At 39.7% G+C, this 16,051-nt stretch overlaps 1 protein-coding gene across 1 annotated transcript in view; it reads left to right on the top strand.

Moving 5' to 3' along the window:
* The first annotated feature begins 457 nt into the window (after positions 1-457).
* Positions 458-16,051, top strand: part of CTNNA3 (catenin alpha 3) — a 909,177-nt gene continuing 893,583 nt past the window's right edge. Inside the window, exons 1-2 of the mRNA XM_077821324.1 lie at positions 458-482; positions 8,882-8,988. Of these exons, the coding sequence (XP_077677450.1) occupies positions 458-482; positions 8,882-8,988 (132 nt within the window). The remainder of the gene's footprint in view (positions 483-8,881; positions 8,989-16,051) is intronic.

The raw sequence follows: 16,051 nt of genomic DNA, 5'->3' as shown, positions 1-16,051 counted from the left end.
CAACTCTTGCTAATGACAAGGAGTAACCAAATGTAATGCTTTTTGGATGTAATACTTTTTATGTATGGCATTGAATAATTGAATAAGTTTGAAAGTCTGAGTCATGGCATTGAGACAGAGGTGGTCATATAACCAGACTGTATGGAAAAAGAAAGAATAGTGATTCAGGATATACACCAGAAGTCATGGCAAAAATATATTCCATATCCTTTCATTGTTCAAAATAAATTAGAAAGGCACTGTTCTGTTTTTAATTATATCTGACATATTTCTACATTAGTATGTAGCTTTAAGGATGCCCTACCCCCACCAGCAGCCACTGTGCCCTGTCAGTCATCCTGAAATACACTAGAGCACTTGTCAGGCCATCAGCTTGCAGATGCACGATGAGCCATGATAGTTGTACTGAAGTTCTAAGCAATTTTTCTGGTGTTTAGACAGTTGCTTTAGTGCCTGAATGTGGACTGTTTGTTTTGGAATAGGTGAGTTATGTTATTGTCTTGTAAGTACAATTAGTGATTTTAGCAGTAAACAAAATTCTAATGATTATATATTAGAAAGGTTAGCTGTATTTTTGGAGCCACTTTCTGTCATTATTTTATTTAATTTAGAGTACCCATTGTACTTAGAGCTTGTTTAACAATTATAATTTTTATAGTTGAATTTTACTTCAGGCTGCAGAAAACTTTCTTACTTTTCTTTATTTACAACCCCCCCCCATTCTTTTATTCACTGAAATGCTGAACGTTGTCAGTTTAGACATAGTTCGTAATAAAAAGACACAACAAAAATTAGCACTTAGCTTAAAGTATACCGTTGTGTATGAGTGCAGGTTATTGTTTTTTGTTCCATTGAGGCTGAAATACTCTATCTCCATGACACCTGAAAGTCCTGTCTAGTGTTCTAAGATATTGCAATACACTGGTGAAATTGACTTCTGTATAGATTAATATATCTAAGTTCCAAACTATAGCAGCCTTGCATCAAAGTATCTTATAACCTAGAGCCTTACTGTGTCCAAAGGGCATGCTATACTAGAGTAGATATTTTGTTTTTATTAAACAATGGGCTGTGATCCCAGTGTTTCTCAAGAAATTCACACCTGGGAAAGTTGTTTGATTAGCAAAGAGGCAATATAGCTCCAGCTACAAGCACAGACGGTTCTCCTGAAGTTACAAATATCAGAAATATCTTAAGTATTTTCCCTGATTGCTTCTATACTTTCCTCTTTATTGCCTTGATATGTTTCTAATCCACAAGAATACTGATAATTAATAACATAAAAATGATAGCGAAAACATAGAATGTTATGAATGCTTCTGTGGGTCACCCCAGCTGAGGATTCAAAATAGCTTGTAAGTAATACTGTGAAAACTGTACTAACTAGGGTTGCCAAGCCTCCAGGATTGCCCTGGAGTCTCCAGGAATTAAAAATTAATTTTTTATTAAAGATTGTCATGTGATGAAACCTCCAGGAACATGTCCAGCCTAAATTGGCAACCCTAGTTCTAACTTGTTAAGATTTTGCAGTTATCGAAGTCACCTTTAGGGGAATTCCTTCTTGTAAGAAAGAGGCATGCTACAAAATACTACTTTCCAGAAATGTCAAAGTGTTCAGTTGTTTTATTGTAGTTTAGAATATATGATTGAGATTTTCAGAGCAGTGCTGGGGATTTTGCCACACATTTCCCACTAATTTTAACAATATAAAGTCCAGACCTAGAGCTTGCTGAAGGCAGTGGGAGAACTACTATTGCCTTAATAGGGATTTGATCTGACTCTAAGCAGTCAATAAGTATGTCTGTTTATTAGACAAACTGGTAGTAGCAAGGGGTTGCAACAACAAATAGAGATGGTTCTCAGCTTCAAAACTTGAGTCTGGTTTGTAACATACCCTAAGAAGACTGTTCAGAACCAAGGTTTTGGATCAAACTGATCTTCAAGAAGATGAGAACAAGTGGTGGGATAATAAAATTAGGATGTTTACAACAGTCTCCAACCTGTCAAGGAATATGCAAAATATGAAGAAGTCATCTTTCACTTTGGGTATTTGTTATAGGAGAGTAAATGTGAAGGGGGCTGCAGCATGCTGTCAAACAGGCAAGGAGTGAGTGCTTTTTATTTTTGTATTTTTTGAGTTAAGGAGTGTTGTCACATTTTGACTGAGTTAAGGTGACTCCACTAGGAACAACTTAAATCATGAGTATGTCTAAAGAGAAAAGAAACCAAAAAATCTTCCAGTGATTTCTTCAAACTGACAATAGAAGCATGAGGTGCTTCCCCTTGCAACTGATATGCAGACTTCCAAATGGACAGTGTTAATTTTATTCTGAATTCTTTCTTGGCAACAGCTGTGGTGGTCTTCAAGTTGGACTTCCAATTTTGGGAAAGTAACCTTGGAACTAAATTCAAAGCTGCAAAGCAAAACCCAGGGGCATTGTGCATAATAAGTGGACTGGGTCATTTAATTTAAAATGAAAATGCAGTTGACATTTTGGCTAGATACTTCAGAAAGCCAGGTCAATGACGTACCCCCTGCCATCCCCCCTAAAAAAATAAAAAGGTGAATTTCAGTAGGTTGAAGAAAACAGGCCTTTTAAGGGTGTGAAATTGTTACTATTCTGTGATGCTAAAACAGCAGAAGAATCTGGTTTTCTCAGACAGTGGAAAGAACCCATTGACTTCAATGGTCAGGCTGGACCAAGGGCTCCACTTCTATACAAAGCCAATCTTGTTTGTTTATCATGGAGTGGCAGCTTAAGAAGCATTAAACAGGTATCAAAAGTAGGTTCAGATGTGGAATCTAATTCAGAAGTGGACATGCATGGCTGGCTAGCTGATAATACGTTTCTGGAAACCATAAACTCATTGATATTAGAATTAGCTTTCATACCAATATGTCAAAAAGGACCTTGCATTAATATTTAGAGCTTGCATGAGATGTCCTAATGCAAAATGGATGTGTGACTGTCTGAATGGAAATATATTTTTCCAGGTTACTGTTAGATTTCTTGCAAATGTTGACAGAAATAACCCTAATTTAGCAGCAGTGTGTAACTTACATGCATGCTAGGCAAGTTTTGAAGTTTTGTATTTCTTATTTATATTGTGATGGGGGAACCTTTTCTGAGCATTAGTGCCCCAAAATAAAGTGACAGGTTGACAGCCAGCACCTTTGTGGATGCCTGTTGTATCTGTACTTCCTTCCACCTTGGCTTGTGATAGCCCCATCTTTAACATTGGACATCCACTCTGGGGTCAGAGCATTATGCACTTGGGTTTTTTTTTTTTCAATACATGAAGAGCATACAGATTTTTGCAGTCAGTGGGACCTCTTATTATAGATTTAACAGCAGCAGAACAAGAAAGAACAAAAGTGAAGTCAGTGAGGGTGTACATAGTAGGTATCTCCTCTGGTAGTCTAAACTGAACTCTGAAAAGTCTCTCTGATGTCTGTACAGAGAGAGTGCTTAAAAATATAAAGGTTCACTACAAAATTGAAAGGCATCTTGATTTCATAGCTACATAACTGCAGGTATATCAGTCCCTCCCAGACTATGGAAGTCTATTTGGGGATGTGCCACCAGAACAGGAATCATGCTATTTCAAGCATTCATGACTTAGGTTCAGCACCATTGTACTAAACCATCATGTTCCCTTGCTACCTCCATTGGACAGAAGATGCAGAGAGTCTACTTTGTCACAGTGAAGACTAGAAAATGCCTAGAATATGAGAATAGGGGAGAAGCTTATAGATAACTTCTTTCCTGCTGAATTGTTCTTGGTTTAGAAGAAAAAATAGTTTTTTCAATATTTTCTCAGTGTTAAGTTAACTGACAGTGAAGAACTATGCAAAAAAATGAGGATCATCTAAATGACCTTGTTTTTCAGCATATACAGTATAGCCAATTTCAGGTTTATGGAGATGGAAAAAACTGAGATGAAAATGGGATAAGAAAACTTTACAAAAGCTGGGAGGATGGATGAAATAAATTGTTTGCTCTTTGTGCAGCTTTTGTAGTCTTTGAAAGTTGTCATTCATTCTCATAAATTTTCAAATAGCAGATATGAACCAAAAATTTGGGGGGCCAATGTAACTTTAATGGAACAACAAGAGTTGCACCAGAACAGAAGAATATCCTGATTCTACTACAAATTATTTTAACAAAGGGCCTCCAGCAATGGTTGTTGCCTATTGTTCTGTATTGAATTGATCCATCTTTTCAATGGCATAAATTTTGATAATGATAAGGATGCAAATAAAGAAATAGATTTAATAGTTTTTTTTAACACAGACACTGGGTAAAGTGGTGTCCTCGGGACAATGTTAATGTGAAATCCTGGCTTTTGCGATTCTTACGGCTGTCATGCCGAAGCCAGTTTTGTTTCTAATTTAAAGTCCAGGGCTGAAATCCTGGCCCCATTTGACTCTGTGGTAAAACTTTCATTTATATCCAGGACCTATTTAAAGTCAATCTAGATGTAGATTCACATGAGCTTTTGTTGAGTTAATAAAGATGAAAGATGAGTGTTTTATTCTGTCCTACTGGAGAGCAATACCTTTTTAGATGTGGCTGGTTTTGATATTTGTTCCCTATAGGGTTGCCAGAAGATTTTAGGTAGCACAATCTTTCATGCTTCGATTATATGCTGTATGGAGTGGGGACAATATTTTTTTGTTCCATGTTTGTACAGCGCCTAGCACTCTAGGGTCATGGTCCAAGACTAGTGGTCCCAATTGCTATGTGAATATAAATAATAAAATAATATGGGAATGGGGAAGGGAGACAGCTGATGTTTTAATGCTCATGATCATGTCAACAGATGTCTTGACAGGTATTAACTCCCACAAGAAGTAGCCTTCTCCATTTTATAGTGGGGACTAATGTCCTCCCCAGTTTCTCTTAGAGGCAACTTTAACCTATATAACATGGGCTTTGGCACAGTTATTACCTCCTGTTTTAGGATACTCAGGGAGGGCACTTAAAGATGTATTTGGTTTTAAGCATGTGCTTAAGTCTCACTAAAATCAATGGGATTTAAACATATGCTTAAAGTTAAGCATGTGCTCAAATGGTTTCCTGAACTGGGGCCTGACAGCAGACCTTAAGTGTGGTGGTAATCCTATACGATGCATACTGTGTTGTATCTTTACATATAATGGGGTTGCAACATTCAAATCAAATAACCCAATTTTCTTGTTTTAAGGCTGCCTCAGGATTTTTTGGGCAATACCAAAATACTTAAATTTATTTCATAGTCTATAATTCTTGCTATAAGTGCTAGACAAAAAAGTAGGAAGTTTTCTTTAGTCAGGAATAGTATTGTAAAGACTTCTACTCCTATACAATTGAATATACTAGAACCCACGACTAGCTGCAAATGTGATAGACTAGTAATTAAGCAGTAAACTTGCTACTTATGTAACCTTTACTGAGAATGGTGCAACCATAAAGTGCCTCTAACCTTAACTCTTCAATCATCATTATCAACACAACTTAAGATAATATTTTCTTCATTACACGGGGAGGGAAATATGAGCAACTAACATGTTATAGGCAACTTAAACACATTTTTTCACTAGAAACCCTGAGTCTACTGTCTTACATTAAATCAGTGCTAGGTTCACCACAAGGAGATGCATTGTCACCCTAGACTGCATAACCACAGTATTTTACTATTGAAATATACAGCAGTTATAATAAGTCCTGTTTATAAAAGATCATCATCGGTTATTTCTGTATTAGAAGTCTTTACTGGTTAAATATACCTTGCAAAGGTGTGTTTAATGTATCTTCTAGGTCAGTGGTTCCCAAACTTTAACAACCTGTGAACCCCTTTCACTAAATTGTGAAATCTCATGAACCCCCTTGTAAAAATGAGTATTTCCAGGGATTTAAGTTTAAATTTCCTCAGTGCGATGGATGTGCTTGCTTTGCTCTGCATAGCACTTAGAAGTCCAGAACCACTGGAGAAAGATAAAGTCTAAGGTTTGGTTCGGCATCAAGTCTGTTTCTGTATTTGGTTTTCAGGTATGCATACGAGGAAAATGCTTTCTTGCATAAGTATGTTGTTGAAAATAGGAACAAAGCTGTAGTAGCTTTTTCTGCCAGAAGGGGGTACTCGTTTCTTAAACTCAGCCAAAAGTTGATTAATGACAGATTTCTGAAACTCCTTTTCAGTTTGTAATCACAGGAGCTCTCAATCAATTTCTCTTTTTCCTCAGTGTTCAATATCTGTGTTGAGAAAGTGGTATTATCAAAAGGGTTGCGAATCCAGTCATTATTGCCTGACATAGCTGGAAAGTATTCCCTGAAGTTGTGCAAAGTCCTTTTAGGTGTGCAATTATATTAGTTTTAGTGCACTGATCCAACTGAAGTTTGTGTTCTTCATGACTTTCTGGCAGATTACTGAAACACTCAGTTTGACTATTTTCCAAACAACTTTCCCAGAACTTCAACTTCTTTATCATGGATTCAGCTTGCTCTTGCACATTGAAAACTGTTATATTGAGACCTTGAAGAGCTTAATGTAGGTCATTAATTCTTGAGAAAATATCTGCTAAATAAGCTAGGCTCTGGAGCCAGACATTATTTTCTATACAGCTGGCAAGGTGGAAAGAGTGGCTGTTGGGGGAAAAAAACCCCTAGGATTTCCATTCTAAGCTCAATCAAGCGCACAGGGATTTTGCCCCATGAAAGCCATCTAACTTTGGTATGGGTCAACAGACAATTGTGTATACTACCCATTTCTTCACAAAGTACGTGAAATATTCTGGAATTTGTTTGCTGTGATTTTATGAAATTTACCATTTTCACTGCATTGTCCAGCACTTCCTTAAGTCCCTCAGGCATGCGTTTTGTTGCGAGGGCTTGTCTATGGATACTGCAATGAGTCCAAGAGACTTTTGATGGAACCTTTTTTGTTTGCGCTACAAATCCAGTATGCTTCCCTGTCATTGATATGGCCCCATCAGTGCAAATGCCTAGGCAACGAGACCAATCTATTTCCTTTACTTGAAAATATGCATTAGTCAGATTGAAGATATCTTTTCCAGTTGTACGTTCTTCCAGTGGTTGGCAAAACATGTCGTTTTTGACCATACCTTCATTCACATAATGTACAAACAGTAGCAAAACAGCTAGATTAGCTACATCAGTTGATTCATCCAACTGTATAGCATAATATGGACTATTTTTCACTGTGTACAATTGTAGTCTCTACATTATTTGACATGTCATTAATTCTTCGTGACAAGGTATTATTGGACAAAGGTATCATGTCAATCCTTTTTGCAGCCTTTTCTCCAAGTATGCAATGAACTACGTCTTTTTTTTTTTTTTTAATACATGGACCAATCAAGCTCTCTGCTATGGTACGGGCTTTTGATGCTTTCTCACGTGGTATGATGCTTCAAATGCATTTTCATTATCAGTACTTGCTTTGGATATAAAACTGGTAATGTCACTTTTCCTCTCAGCTAATTTTCTCTTGAAAAAATCAACAGGCTAGTTGAGTTGTGCAGGATGCCTAATTTCTAAATGGCGCTGAAGTAGAGAAGGTTTGGGGATGCTGTTTGCTAGAACATCACCACAAATTATGCATGGTGATTTTGGATGTTCTTGATCACCAATGCATGTAAAGCCATATTTTATATAATCATTGTCATATTTTCTTTTCTTTGTAAGTGATTTCACAGGACCATCATGATCATTAGACTAAGATTTTCCACAGTGTGGACTTGAGGAAACACTAGCTGATTCTTGCATCTTTACACTTTCCTTTTTCAGCCACTTATCCTTTTGAAGTTGTGTACAAAAATTGTAATAAAAATAACCCAGAGAATGCTAACAACCAACAAATTAGAAAATGAGAAGATTCACTCACGTCTCACTGAAGCAAAACAGCACTCCAGAGAGAATGACTTAGTATCGAATTACTGAGGCACCTTAACACTGCTACATTGGCTACAATGTCGTTCCAGCTGGTTTGGCGTGCAAACGCCTTTTCTTCCGCCACCAGAGCCGTCCCAAGGGGGGTGCCCCACGATTTTTAGCCTGGACCACCCCCCTATGTACAGCATGGCCCCTGCTCAATCTGCCCTTCATGCCGCCAAACTTTCCCTCTCTGCCAAGGACAGGGGTCCAAGCTGCCACCTGCATGCCTGGGGTCCTAGCTGTAGCCTTGCCCACCACAGAGTTCAGGCTGCTGGCCCGCACCGGGGTCTGGGCTTCCGGCTCTGCACTCTGCAGGGCTCGGGCTGCTGGACCCCGTTGACTGTGGCTCGGGCTGCCCGCTCAGCGCTCCACTGAGCTCGGGCTGCCGGTCCCCGCTGACTGCCAGGGCTTGGGCTCCAGCCCCAACTGCCCAGCTCCGTGGGGCCTGGGCTGCCAACCCGATGCTGACCACTAGGGCTCAGGCTACTGGCCCCTCACTGACAGGGGCAGGGCTCGGGCTGCCTGCCCCCAACTGCCGCGGGCTCAGGCTGCCTGCCCCAACTGCTGCGGGTTTGGGCTGCCGGCCCCCTCACTGACTGGGGCTTGGCTGCCTGCTCAGTGCTCCTGGGTTTGGGCTGTCTGCCCTGCAACTGGGTCCCACCTGCTGCCTCCCATGCCCAGGTTCCTCTGGCTGCCATTAGGGAAATTTTTCTGGCAACTCCCCTGTAACATTGTGCAAACCCCACTTTGGGAACCACTTTTCTAGGTGCTAAACAGTTAACATTCTTTCTACAATTTGTTAAGAATTTTATGTTGACACACGTGTCGTAGTAGCCTAGGCCCTGATCCTCATTCCACATATCCAAGTACCTCGGTCCATACCAGCATGAGTCTTGCTGTCCCAATTATTGTTATTTACTGTTGTATCTTTGTTTTGTATACAGGTGACATGTCAGCAGCAGTGCCAAGTGTTACATTGAAAATTGATCCTCAGGATCTTCAGATCCAGACATTTACAGTGGAGAAGCTGTTGGAACCATTGATAATTCAGGTATTTTAGCACTGCAAAAATATCATGGACGTTCATAAGAGGAGAGAAACAAGGGAAGGATTCATTTTACTCCTACCTTATGGTGGGAAAACTGTATTTCAGTCTTCTGTACCTGTGTATATGCAATACTGGCTCAGGAATAGTCCAATTCACTTAGCCTCCTCTATTCTCACAAATGCAGGACACTTTATTGTACCTAATATAATCTGTTCCACTGAAACCCTTATTCAGCATTACCCAATGAATGTGTAAATATAGAAGGGAGAGAGTGATCACAAGTAGAGCTCCAGTGTATAAAATGTCACATGGAAGGAAGGAATTGAGCCTGTTGCAGTTGATGGACAGAGGAGAAAGGAAGGATCTTGAGATCTGTAGATAAGTCTAGTTATCTGAACCTAAAAGATTTTACATTCTGTGCCACGTTCTGTTTGTTTGACCGTCCCTAATATCCCTGCCATTTCATTATTGTATATTGTACAATCATTATTTTAAATTGATAGGGTTTTTTTTTTTTGACAACAGAAACATAGACCCAATGGTTAAACAAAACTCCAGCAAATCTATAAATTGAGCCTGTTAAGTATAAGCAGAGTCACACTCTAAAATCTAGGGTTATTCCAAAAGTGTTCACCACTTAAAGAGAAAATCTTTATCACATACAGCTGAGTTTACACGTAAACAAGAAACTTCTTTTTCTATTTTACACCTATGCGATAGAAAACACCTTGTTGAAAAAAACCTAGACAGAATTCCAATAGAATGATTTTGTATGTGACTACTTTTTTTTTTTTTAAAGGCACTTGTACTATCTTTATAAGGCTAGGAATAGGAAATACATCCTCTTTCCTTTTTTCTTGATGCACAGCTGTAGCGGCACTTGCTTTTTGTAACAAGGTAGCTTGCCCCTTTGAGGGCTAAGGCCAGCCAACCCTAGTTACTAAGGGGACATACCTGAGCAGGGATCAGCTGATTCCCTTATGAAGAGCAGCAGTCAGGTACATAGAGGGGGGATTCCTAGGGAGATTACAATGAGTACAGAGGTTGCTGGGAGTGAGTAGGCTCCAGAAGAGGAAACCTGGGACTTGAGGAGTGAGACTATAGGCAGGAAAGGCCTCAGAGTGACCTGATGATGAGGTAGATGGATGGATTTGACATCTTGAATGTTTAATTTAATAAACCAGAACCTGAAAAGGGGTGTGAAAGGACAACAGGGTTGAGAGTTATCGAAGAAACGCCGTGAAGGGGGAAACTGAGGCAGGGCTGCCCTGAGGGGGTGTGCAAGAGGCGGTTACCTGATGATACATCTAGTCAGTTATATGTAGCACAGCCATATTTGTCACTTTCAAAAATTGTCACTACTGCAGAGCAAACTTCTTGTCACAGCGCTATACTGTTCACTTGTTGTTCTGCTCCTGCTGACTGTTAGAACATGATCCTTCCTTAGGGCCTGATCTATAGCCTGTTGAATTCAATAAAAGACCCTCCCCTCCCCCATTGACTTCAACAGGCAGAGATGACCTGTGCCTGTCGATAGTGAGGGCAGCAGCATCAGCAGATGTTACTGAGCATGCTCAGTAAAAGCCAAGCAGTGAATCTGAGGGGTGGGGACAGGACGGACACACGTGACCCGGTGTGCTCCTCCATGTGTGGCCTCTGTGAACAGGCTTTGGATCAGGCCCTCAGACTCTCGTCAAATAGAATTATTTTCAGGGGTTGGCACCACCATGTTCTGTGACGGATACTTGACAAAGTTACCATACTTAGTGATGGACATTGTGTGTGTGGGGGGTTATGTCATTCAATGTTTCTTGAAAAATTACCACGGACCTCAACATTTTTACCATGGACACATTGCTGACCCCTGATTATTTTACACTGGTACTTAAAAATGTTTGTGTTACAGCCCTTTGAGGAGTCACTTGTCTTCAAAGGCAGTTGAGGTTGCTCAGTCTCTTGGAGGATCCAAACCTTTGTCCCTGGAAGTAAAAATGCTCTAGTGTTGATTGAAATAGAAACAACCTGTTGAATTTCTTTGTGCAGATCTTATGTAGTGACTTCACTTGTGGTGGATGTGTGTATCTGAATAAAGGTAAAGGTTATGAGGGAGGTAGAAGGTGGGTCCTGAGCAGAACAGAAACATATTTTTTTTTCTCGATGACTCTACAATAGTTTCCTTTGGCAGTTCCTCTAAAAGTAGTTTCTGAGGGCAATGCAGAGTATGACCACAAGGTGACCAGGCTTATTCAAAACAATGCTAATTTATTCTTGGTCACCAATAACGAATAAATAAAATAAACATTCTAAGGCTTTGATTCTGTCTGAAGTTAGTATCTTCCATTACAGATTACAGATCAACATCAATCTTAAAAGGAAGTTATGAACAATCATCATTATTTCACTATAGCGAATATTTGTTAATCTCTCTGAATTTATTCCTTAGTATAGCTTCCATTGTGTTGTTATATTCCTTCAAGTGTTGAGTGCAGAATGTTCCAGGTTACTTATTGCCTTTACATATAATAGGTGCACTAACAGACAGCGACATAAGTCACTATCAGACTTCCAGATTCATTTGTTCATAAATCTTTAGCCTGTTCTTTTAATAGTTTCCTTATTCTTCACTTTAAGCCTTGATTTCTCTTTAATCTAAAACTTTTCCCCCAGCATGTAGGTAAATCAGGAGGTAATTGTGCATGGATGCCAAGTCTGATACATTTTAGTCATCCAATTCCATTTACTGTGTGTGATAGATGCAACTGTGAAAGTTATCTGCAATAAATTCCTCCAAAGGATTAGACAATCTTTTCCCCAGCAATTACATTTGTATTATTGTAACTATATGCATGTGCACTTAATCACTTTAAAAAGTCCGCACTGGGCACAAGAGGTGATACATGGGTGGTGGGGGGAAATGCAGGGTCATGCTCCTCCCAGATTTGCTGCTTGGATTGTACTGAGCATGTACAGTAATATTGATGAAGCTGGCTGTCCTCACTTCCCCTGCCCCCATCTCTGCTTGGCAATGTTACGGGTGAGTGGGGGGGGAGGGAATGACACTTAGTTTTATGCAGAGTTGCATTTTTTTTTTTACTTCTCTTTATTGCGTAATCTGTAAAAGATGGGCCACAATGCTAGATGCAGTCTGTGAAAGTGGTCCAATCTAGATCATATCTGCACCTTTGTGTCTTTTTATAGGTAAAAGCTCAGTTGATGAGTGTTGCATTTTTTGCCTAATTCACAAGCACTGTACTGTCAGATTGAATAGGCTGATGGCCTACAAGAAATATTTTTTGTAGGCTTTTTAGGTTATAAAGATTACTGAATCATAAAGCTGGGATGCACTCTGTGACATGCCATTTGTGAACTACCCAAGTAGGCTTCATAATAAACTTTGTTGAATAATATATGTAGCACCAAAGGCAACATTGATTTCAGGTAGTTGCTGACCTAAATGGTCAGCAATCAGACTGAACCAGTATTGTACTCTTATTATTTTGCTTATAGGCATGTGAGGATTGAGAGTGTACAATCCACTTAAAATACTGGGCTCTGGGGGTTTGGAGGGGATGTTTGCCAAATTCATCTATTTTTTTTCTTTTACTGTAGCCTTTCTTTAAAGAGATCCCATCAACATGTAAACTGTCTTCATCTGAAAGTGTTGTACCTATTATTGTTTCAAGATTTGTTGTATTTAAGATTACTGTGACTGCAGGAGTTTAATGGAAAAAATCTCTTCTTTCAGTTTGTTCTTTTGACAACATTAGGTGCATAACCAGTTTTGTTGTTTTGTTGAAGCTCAGTTGAGTTTTCTCTCTTGTGCATTTATCTAAAGGCATCTCTCCAGCTGGGCCCAGGAAAGAGCTTGCCCATGGCACCCCCACAGGAGAGTGCTCAACAGACAGAGAACAGCAGTCTCACTACAACTAAAGAGGCAGCAGATTGGGGATGTGCATGGAGGGAAAAAGAATAGGTGGGTAGGGCACAGGGAAGGGTCAAGTATATTTGGTGTTGTGGTTCTCAGGCCTGCTTATTCTTTTCCTGAAAGACACTTGGACCGTTCTCCTCTGGTATGTCAACTCTGAAGGCATGAAACCAGCACCACCGTTATCAGCTCCCTTTGGCACACATGCTCTGCACTGTTTGCACACCAGACATCTGCTTGGGATAAAAATAAAGTGTACTTACCATTTTATCTTTGTTTTGTTTTTTTTAATTAAGGGGAAGCACAAGTTGCACAGAAAATAAATATAAAGATGCAACATCAGGCTTAAGTTTTCATATTTCTAATAAGTCACTTACTGTCTTTCCTAGCATACCCCCCAGCTATAGGAGGCATTCAGCATTCACAGACAGCCTGCCATTTTGAGACTGTCCCCTAAGTTCTGGCTAAACTTCAGTTCCAAGCCTGCTTTTAAAAGACTTATTTTTTTTTTCTTTGTCCCTGGTGACTTGTGGTTAGTCAAAGTGGGAAATTCCCCCCAACTTGGAAGCTGGGATCTTCTTTTCAATGTCAAATTATCTCAGTGTCTTTCCATTAATGTCTCTTCCTGGGCTGGACAATGGGGATAGTTACCTGAAGCCAGTTGGATGTGAACAGCTGGCTTGGTAGGTGCCCCTTCCTGCTTGACTGCTCACCACCCTGCTGTGAGGTGTAGCTGAAGTTGTAGCACAGCTTGAGCAGTTTTCTAAATACACAAAATGTAAAATGACAATCTGTATACATATGTCATAATGGTCAAGTTCAGAGCATTACAAGCTTGCACAAAAGACCTCACTTGATATATTTGTTAGTACAATAACATTGTATGCAGTCAGTTGGTTTAACTGCTTTTTTTTGGGGGGGTTAAACCTTCTGTTCTCCCCTTGGGGTGTCTGGCCTCTGATTGTCACAACACATTTGTAGCTTAGGGTCCCTCCTTTTGGATGGAAGGGCCAATGGAAGTCTATTAGTAATAGGGGAGTTGTCTTTAGTTCTGTGTAGAATAAGTGCACTCTAAGGGCAGGTCTACACTTAAACGGCATTGGCACAGTTCGCACTGATGCGGCTATAGTGCTTTAATGGAGATGTTCTATGCTGACAGGAGTGCTCTCCCGTTGGAGTTAATCCACCTCCACAAGAGGCAGTAGATATGTCAGTGAGAGTAACTCTCCTGCTGACATAATGCTGCCTACACCAGTGCTTACATCAGTATAACTACATTGCTCGGGGTATGGATTTTTCATATCCCTGAGCAACATGGTTATACCGAAGTAATTCTGTAGTGCAGACCTGTCCTAAGAGAGGCACAACACTATTAACCACTACTTATATGGGCAATACTTCTTTGTTTTTTCCAGACATCTGAATTACAGAAAGGACTGTTAATGTTTGAAAGAATAGGCAAGCTGTATGACCCTTTCCGCTAGGCAGCTCAAAACAAATGCTTTATTCTTTTGAACACTAACAGGCTCCCCAGTTCCTACTGGCCCACTCTGCAGATGCAGTTTGATATGTTGATTTGGCTTCTGAGGTCCGTATTAACTCATTCAGAGCCCATGCTGGGCACACACAGACCCTTAAATCAAGAAAGGCCAGCCTCTGGCCTAACCCAGAATCTTTTAGATTAAATCTGGAAATGAAAAGCAAAGACCACTTGCTTGACATTTGTAGCCTGGAGGTACATAGCATGAGAATCTCAGGAATGAAGTTTGAATCTGTAGTATAATTCTGGTTTCAGAGTAGCAGCCGTGTTAGTCTGTATTCGCAAAAAGAAAAGGAGTACTTGTGGCACCTTAGAGACTAACCAATTTATTTGAGCATAAGCTTTCGTGAGCTACAGCTAGTATATAGCTAGATGCAAGTATAATTCTGTTTCTCTAGATATACTGAATGCCTTTTGAAAACCAGGGTTTTCACTAAGTGTTGGAAAACATGCTTGGTGTGCATTGCCACTGGGGTGCAGGAGGATGTGACTTTGTTTAATTAACTGGGAGTTTTGATTAAGCATGAACTGGGTAAATGGGATCATACTTTTATCTGATAGCAAGTGCTATTACGCTAGCATTTTGTCTGGGTACTGTACCTTTCCACTGACAGCTGTATTAATGTTGTAGCAAAAGGGGCAAACCTAGTATGATGTCACTTCACAGTTCAGTTATCCCTGTGCAAGTTGCACCCTCATTCAGCATCTTCATTACACCTCTTTCAATATTATTTTTGTATTTCCTAACCTATGTGAGCCAAGAGCTTTTTTTCAAATTGTGATGGGTATTTTAGGTCAGAGTCTGCCTCAATGAAATAATATTGAGCCCATTTCTATGGAAATGAATGCATTATGTTTTAGCTTCTGATGTTCCTAGCAGAGATCCTGAAGATGCAGGGTCCTGCAGGTATAAGCTTCCTTCTACTGGAATGACTATTGAATTTGTATTATTTCTGTTTGACTTTTTTTAATTGTACAAAACACATTATAAACAACTATCACGTGTGTAAAGGTTTATTACACACATCTGAATGCAGTGAAAATTAAAATAAACAATGTACTAGTAATAAATTTCTGAGAATGGCAAGTAACCATATTTCTTTAATTCCATCCTGCTTTTCATAACATTCAAGGATTTCTAAAGTAAGTTATTTATACTGTTACTTTCAATGCATATTCCACCAGCTGGCTGGTTTACATGAAGTAAATTGGTTTCTTTCTATTGCAGTTTGAACTGAGGCTGTGCTCATAAGTCAAAAGAAAACTCTTTTTAATAATCTAGGCTTGAGGTATTTGCATGACATGTCTCCTGCATGACTTTCCAAAACAGCTGAGGTCAGGTGGCGGCTTGTCTTTGTTCTCTGTCCCAAAATTCCATGTGAATGAGGCAGGGGGCCAAGACTTCCTTGTTTCAAGGACTGGCTATGGAAATGCTTTCCTGAGGATCTGTTAAAGTCCCTCTGTTAGGCACTTATCCAGCAGGGCACGAAACCATGTGAACTTCTGTATAAAAGCTTGTATACCACCAGATGAGGGTCTTCATCAGGATATGCAGTTGAAGGGAAACAAATTCATTCCTATGTCTATGTGGCAGGTTGGAA

Source organism: Eretmochelys imbricata, chromosome 7 (assembly GCF_965152235.1).
Source record: "Eretmochelys imbricata isolate rEreImb1 chromosome 7, rEreImb1.hap1, whole genome shotgun sequence".
In the NCBI taxonomy this organism is placed as follows: domain Eukaryota; kingdom Metazoa; phylum Chordata; order Testudines; family Cheloniidae; genus Eretmochelys; species Eretmochelys imbricata.
This window is presented reverse-complemented; position numbering and strand designations above follow the sequence as displayed.